Source organism: Wolffia australiana, chromosome 16 (genome assembly GCF_029677425.1).
Source record: "Wolffia australiana isolate 7733 chromosome 16, ASM2967742v1".
NCBI classification, from domain to species: Eukaryota; Viridiplantae; Streptophyta; class Magnoliopsida; order Alismatales; family Araceae; genus Wolffia; species Wolffia australiana.
In genome coordinates this window covers 7,184,115-7,191,946 of record NC_135850.1, presented here as the reverse complement: position 1 = coordinate 7,191,946, position 7,832 = coordinate 7,184,115, and the positions used below count along the sequence as shown (strand labels likewise).

The window sequence follows — 7,832 nt, the reverse complement described above, 5'->3', positions numbered from 1 at the left end:
GAACGAGTAGAATAAACAATGAGAGATAAACATAGAATGCAGAACAAATGTGATGAAACGGCTCCGTTAGTAGATTTCTAGTAACAGAGTTCTGACGTTTGTCTAGGCTACAGTGCGGGCTTAGGATCAGTATGCTTACAGTGGATTTGATATTCAACAACGTTGAGCTAAGCTTGGAACACAGTAACCATCTATTATGTCATGGGTGAAATATTTGCTTTTTATCCATAATTCTAATGAATGATACGTCGCTGTAGTTGGATGGCATGTGCTTCAGAAAAACGTCAATCTTGATCTTTATATACTTATATTCATGCATTTATGATTAGAATTAAACACGAAGTAATTTGCCCCACGGTTGACACACAGTAAGACTTGCTGTAAGCACGTCTCAATCTTGATTTCCTGCAAGAAAGACTGAAGTCACATTAATTCAAAAGAGAAATTGTCAAGTGATTTGGACTCTGCTTCTGTGATGGAACATGCTAGCCTGCACTGTCTTTCAGAGAAAGATTGTGTAGCCACCTCTAGATTATCAATCATGACTGTCGTACAAATGGGTTGTGTATTTATCTCAAGCAAAATATATTGCATCCCTTTTTAAAGTCACAAATTTGGAAATACGTAGACAAAGAAACATTCCTTAATTGAGCTTCATCCAATACATCGTCTTCATTTGCTCTGCCGCGATCATGTATTTTACATACTAGGTTCCTAACATAGACCAATTTCGCATCATGATACTTCATTTACTGTCAACCTAGATTTTCATTTTATGTTTCATACATCTCAAGTTATTGTCCTGCCTCGAAAATATTTTCTTATCTTAGACGGATCAATTGGCGTAATATTGCATAAAACATCTAAACTTTCGTCTTGCTCTCTCTCGAACTCTCTCTCAAACATACCATCGATGACTCGTTCTTCCTTTCTTTCAATCTCCTTCTCTCTCTCACTCTTCTTTTTTTTCATCTCCCTCTCTTTCGTTCTGCAACTGTCAACCTTATTCCCCCCTCTATGTCTATCTCCCCATCTCGTTCTCTAATCTCTCTGTGTCTCATAAACTGTCCACGTTCAGCAATCTCTCTGCCACCGATTCCGTCCAATAATCTCCTGAGCAGTGAGGAGATTCTCATGGGCCTTCAAGAACTCTGGGCGATTGTCTCCGCCAGTTCCCCTACAAGCAAGATCTGGCGTCTCTGCACAGAGTTATAAGCAGCCAATGGACAGCTACTCTTCCCCCAGCTAAGCGCTGCACTGGCCCCGTACAGACGCCACCTCTGTCGTTTCTCCAGCGGAGAAGGAAAACAAGAGAAAGGTACGTGGCGCGTCCCAACCCAACACATTCGTCTTCTTCTAGTCCGTTCCCTGTCTCATTCCGCACAAGACGGAAAGCAACACGACGAGGAAATAGCTCAGCGCGATCGCTTTACAAATGGCGACGAAGTAGCGACCGGACTATTCTGAGAGAGTGATAGAGATAGAGAAAGAGAGAGAAGTGAAAGGAGGGATCTCGAGTAATACACCTATGACTTCAAATAAAAGGTATTATAGTAATGTAATACAGTATTATAGTCATAGGTGTGTTTTAAGTAATACAGTATTTATAGTTGTAGGTTTTTAAATAATACAGTATTATTTATTGTCATAGTTGTATAAAAAAAATAACACAGTATTATTTATAGTCATAGGTGTATTAAAAAAATAATACAGTATTAAAGTCATAGGTGTTTTTTTTATAGTCATAGGTGTATTTTTTTTAATAATACAGTATTATTTTAGTCATAGGTGTATTTCAAATAATATACTATATTTAATAAATACATATAATACACCTATGACTAAATTAATACTGTATTATTAAAAAAATACACCTATGACTTTAATACTGTATTATTTTTTTAATACACCTATGACTATAAATAATATTGTGTTATTTTTTTTATACACCTATGACAATAAATTATACTGTATTATTTAAAAACCTAAAACTATAAATACTGTATTACTTAAAACACACCTATGACTATAATACTATATTACTTTAAAAATGCACCTATTACTATAATACCTTCTATTTGAAGTCATAGGTGTATTATAGATCCGGGACGCGGACGGGACGAATTTTTGGTCCTCAGACGAAAAATTCATCCCGTCCATGGGCAAGGACAAATTCCTGGACGAAAATCGTCCGACGGTCAACCGGACGGGACATATTTCGTCCCATTGGACGAAAAATTTGTCCGTCCGGAAGACTCGGACAGTGGACGGACGAATCGTGGATGAATTTTGAATTTAATAATTTGTTAAAATTACAATAAAATTATTTGTTTACATTTGAAAATTTTGGAAATTCGAAATTTAATCCATTATTAAGTAGCAGTAAAAATATCTTTCATACATGAAGTTATAATCGTATTGTAGTAGTTAATTGCGATATTTGATTACTCTATTAGATAAGTAGCCTAAATTTTGATTTTCACATACCCTTTGTCCTTTAATTAATTTCACGAAAAATGCAATAAATCTTTTGAGAGATATAAAAGTTTTATTATTTAACACCCACCAAAGTGTAAAATACTTACTTCGCAAACATTCATTTGATTGTTACATAGTAGGATTTTGGATTTAAAATTCATTAGTGAAATTCCACATGAATGTAGATAGTTCATTATTTGATTCCCAACGATATCAATCTAATGAAATAGTATCGTAAAAAGTCTATTACAAATGAGAAAGATGGGTATTCCATCATGGAATTTCCTTGCTTAAATATGCCAAATGGTGTGCATAATTGATCAGTCTTCTTAAGTACTCTTATCTCCATCTTAAAATGAGATGAGCAATAGAAAATTTCATATATTTCTTAGGACCAGCCTTCGAGATGTCCATTGGAGTTAAAAGGATAACACACAAACTAAAATGGAAAATAAATTCAGAATAGGGCTACACGTGGGCATGTGGTGTTCATCAGTCACAGCAAAGGTGAAACAGAAAGTAGAGAGCATTTTTTCAGAAACTGAGACAGAATATTGCTGCAGAGTTCATGCAGCCGTACATCCAACTCCCTCAAAATCACCTTCACTTTTGGTGTAGAGTGACTGTGTTGAGATGGCCGTCTCACATCTCGCACATTTACTCCGTTCACATTGAAATAAAATCAAAGTTTTAAGGAAACAATGTTAAAATGTTATTGAAAAAAAGAAATCGAATGTGAGTAATGGGTAACAAAACGCTGCATGCTCAGGACATAATTGTTTACAAGTTAGTATGTTGGATGACACATCTTGTTCCATCCCGTGAAGTGAAAAATACTAACCATCGCTTGTCAAAAAAAATATTTTCCAATTTAAATATGGGATGTAAATTAACATAACATAATTATTCAATATCTTGCATAATTTAAATAAGAAAAAATGAAGAAACGTAAAGGAAGGAGAGTAGAAAAAACAAAAAAAGGGGGAGAAATAGAGAGGACAACATGATAAGGAAGAAAATAAAGAATAATAACAAGAAAGTTAAGGAAGAAAATATAACGTAGTATATTTGCAGACAAAAGTAGGAAGAGAAGAAGAGAAGAGCAAACGTGAAGATGAATAGAAGAAATAAGGAGAGAACTAGATGACCTAATGAAAAAATAACAAGGCAAGAGTTGAAAGAGAGACAATAAATATGTGCAGAACTTCAAATGAAAAGGATAAGGAAAAATGAAAAGTAATATAAGAAAATAAGAGAAGAAAAAGAGAAGAAGAGAAGAAGAGAAGATAAGAAAGGAAAAAGATTTAAAAAATACAGAACTGGAGTCGAAAAATATTAAGATGAGAGTTAAGAAAAATAAACATTCACAAGCAAAGGTCAGAAAGCGATATAACGTAACTCACCATCAGAAGGGCTGTCGTCGTTGTCAATGTCATCCTCGGAGTCAGACAAGCACTGTTGTGCGCGACGGAACCATGCACGAAGCATCATCAGCATCTCTATGCTCTTTGCATCTAGGCGTCCTCTTCGGTACGTGGTGATGCCTCGGCCAACTGAAAAAAGCCGCTCCACAGGGGCGCTGGTCGGGTTTAGGGCAAGAAATTGGGAGGCGATTTTTGTCAAGTTCGGAAAGTACCAAGTTCCGACGTCCTTCCACCAGCTTAGTGGACTATCTTCCCCCTCACTGCACGAGATATTTAGATACTTGTCGAGCTCCTGCCTAGGCATTGAGCGTGGTCGTTGAGTCTTGCACGGACGGGTATATTGTCGCTTGGAGGGTACAAAATGTTCCGGACGGCGTCTTGCAGATGATTTGCCCTGCTCTGAATGACATCTAGTTACATTTGTTTTACATGCGCTGTCTAAAAGACCGCCGAGATAGGAAAGCACGTCTTCGCGATATGACGAATGCAGAACGTCTATTTTGGAGAATGGATCCAAGGTCCCCACCGTCGCCACAGTATGATTGCCCCAAATTACCTTTGCGTACTGCATCAACTTGTTATGCATAGCACTACACGCCGAGCGCAACACATCCCTCCGCTCAACATCCAAGGTTGCCCCAGCACTGTACATAGCCTGCTCAAGTTGAAACTTCAGGTCCGAGATCAACGACTTCAGTGATTGGCAATATCTTTGTGGAACACAAATAGTCGGAACCTTGACGCAATGGCCCGAGGATACACAGATATTCATCAATCAACTCCCAGTCCTCCTGACATAGGGCGTAATCTTTAGTCAATGTTGAAAGGAACCTCACGGCCATATGGTCGAGTACTTCTCTCTTGGCAAGAGCACACTCTAACATCATGAAAGTGGAGTTCCAGCGCATTGGGCAGTCACCCTTTATCTTGATCGAGTTCAGGAGCTCAAACATTTTGCACATATCAACATATTTCTCCATATGTTGCGTGGATCCTTGAATAGCATTGACGATGGCTCTCACACTTGAAAGGGCTATTCCCAAGGGTGCAGATGTCGTTGTACTATATTCGTCAACTTGCGAATCAGTTGGTTCATCCATGGCCAAAGCTGCATATGTCTGAAAATCTCGGCCTCGTAGCATACTACTTTCTGGTGCGTCAGGATTACGTATGATCTTCAATCCAGCTTAGACTACAAGGTTGAGAACATGTGCAATGCATGGTATGTGTCTATCCATAATGAACTGTGGGTTTACGGTCTTTAGTTGATCTACAATTGAGGCCAACATGGTTATGTTGTTGGATGCATTGTCCATGGTGATGGAACAAAGCTTTGACTCTATTCCATATTCATATGCAACTTCCACGATGATCCTTGCCAAGTTGGTGTCGCAATCAGATCCCTTGATCCGCCAGATAGCAAGGAGTAGCTCACAGCGCTTCCAGTCGACGTAAATCCAGTGGGCAGTGACACCTAGAAAGGCGAGGTTATTTCTTGACGTCCACGCGTCCATTGTCAAAGAGACACTGTGAACGTCATTGATTAGCCGAAAATAGGGGTGAAAATTATGGATTTTTAGCCCTTGTCGTTGTGAATTCTAGCTTATGCAATAAAATTTATAAAACTCTACTTAACATGTATAGTGATAAGTGTGAGTGTCGTCCAAGGGAAGCAAGTAGGAAGTTCAATGTGATTATCTTTTTGGTGTTTTAATCTTAATTAGAGTGAATTTGATCTTCAACGAGGATCAAGTCACCCTAATTAGATGAGAATTGAGAAAGGGGGGTAGAAGAGGTGAGAAGAATGGAAGAAATGTGGGCTCTAGATTGAATTAATTGATCCAATTAGATGGATCAAGGAATTCAATTAGAGAGGTTGGTGGGAATTTTTAATTTGGGTTTGGTTGATTTTTGCAAGTTGATAATTCAGAACTAAAATGGGGTAATTGAGTATCCTAAGAATTAAAACTAAATTTTTTAGAGTTTTCTTTTGGAATGCAATTGAATGCCCAGGTGAATCCCTCAATTTCTCCTCTCAATCCTAATCAGGGCTTGTACATGCCGCTCAAGCCAAGCGATTTAGAAGTTCAGATCAGAATAGAGATGAAGAAACAAACAACTTAACCTATTTCATCCAAAATGCATAAAAGTTTAAATACAATGAAAGGAAAAAGTACCAAAACTGTTGATCCAGGCTGGGGCTCCTCTCTGTCTTGCAGCTGTGATAGAGAACCATCAAGAATGAGCTCCCCCTCTCGAAATTTAGCTTTTATACTTAGGTTATATGGTAAAAATCACTATTTTACCCCCGTTTAGTACTTAATATTTATCTATCAATGTAGGCTGGATCTGAATGATCCAAGCATACAGATAGAAAGAGGGGATCAAGACGAACAAATCCATAAAAAAATCATCTCAATCGGACTTCAGGATCAAAAGATATTAATAAATCAATTTTAAACCAATTTAATCCATTGAATTTAAAATTGATTTATTTATTAGTTTCGTTTTTAAACACGCAATGACGTGTCGCTCTCTCATTGGCTGGCGCATTTTAAATCCTCCTTTTTGCAGAAAAGTCCTTAAAAAGCCTGGAATTGCTTTTGGACGACGCCCAAAAGTAATTGCGTATATGCCCCTGGCGCACTCTCTCTCCTCTGATTTCTCCTAAAAACATTAAAAATATATATTAAAAATTGCAATAAAACCCTGTAAAATTTTAAATTGGATCTTTACGCCTGTAGTGGCGACCGAGTGCTGTTTTCAGGGTCTTTTGCAACGAAAGTTCGCAAAAAGGCCCTTGAAAGTTCGAAAATAAAAAAAATACTTCTTTTTCTATTATAAATATACTTTTTTTCCTTGAAATAAATACATTTCCTCTTCAAATAAATCTCAGAAAAATCCTAAAAATTCGTAAAAAATTCTAGAAAATTCACTGATTCATTCCCATGTTGATAAATGTCGAAATAAAATATTAAATATGCCATTTTCATTCAAAAATAATTATTTCGAGCTTCAATAAATCCTTTAAAATTCATAGAATTAACATAAAATTAGGGAAAAATCAGAAATCACTAGAAAACACTATTTTCATGTAAATATATGATAACAACCCCATTTTAAGCTCTTTAAATGCATAAAATTATGCTAATAACATGAAATAAAGACAAAAATTAGGGTGTTATCAGTCAGCAAACATCTCTATTAATTTCCCTTGGACTTCTCTATACATGTTAGAAGCCGTTGCTTTGACCGCATCAAGACCAGGGTTGTCCCCAACCACCTGAGTCCCATAGAACCATAATCTTCAGAACGACTTTTTCTTTACAAATTGCCAAGGAAGATCATTGTCACAGATGAATCTGACGAACTCCTTCGTACGCTCCATGGTGATGCCGCGTAAGTACAACTTGTGGGACAGTAATTTGTAATTGGTTATCTTTCTCTGATTCGTCTGGACGCCCTTGAGTTCATCGTGAAATTTACGATGTACTTTCTCTATATGTCTCCAAAACACATTCGTGCTCTTATCTTTATTCCGCTTGATGATGACTTTATGAGTGGGATTCTGCGCTTGACAAAGCGTAGACTCGTACTCGTCTGGGCCAACTTCAACAAATCGATCTAAAACTTTAGACCGATTGCGTCTTACGCTTCGAGATGACACATTGTCATCCACCTCTACGGCATTGCACTCCGCGGACACCGACGGCGTAGCCCTAGCCATTGATTTAGGAGTGGTAGCAGATGTGGACTCCATATCTCTATCAAAATTATTCACAATATGCAGTCATTCGTACGAAGTGTGTGATGATCAATTTGAACACCTTATTAGAGTGACATTGAAATATAATAAAACAAATAGAGACTCCAGTAGATGTTTACAACACTCAACATTCATAAGGATAACAAATGAGGAAAAAAATATTT

General features: G+C 37.3%; 1 protein-coding gene across 1 annotated transcript; it reads right to left on the bottom strand.

The window, feature by feature from the left end:
- Positions 1-4,561: 4,561 nt before the first annotated feature.
- Positions 4,562-5,416, bottom strand: LOC144713498 (putative transcriptional regulator tpeD). The gene is made up of 2 exons (XM_078588094.1): positions 5,159-5,416; positions 4,562-5,077 (listed from the first exon to the last, which is right to left on the bottom strand). The coding sequence occupies exons 1-2, from the start codon at positions 5,414-5,416 to the stop codon at positions 4,562-4,564; spliced, it is 774 nt and encodes a 257-aa protein (XP_078444220.1).
- Positions 5,417-7,832: the final 2,416 nt, after the last annotated feature.

What these genes read in the sequence shown, in the direction of transcription:
- LOC144713498 (XM_078588094.1), bottom strand. Translation starts at nt 5,416, where the DNA reads ATGGACGCGTGGACGTCAAGAAATAACCTCGCCTTTCTAGGTGTCACT. An exon ending in TTGTAGATCAACTAAAGACC is followed by an intron (nt 5,078 to 5,158) that starts GTAAACCCACAG and finishes GCTGGATTGAAG; the next exon opens with ATCATACGTAATCCTGACGC.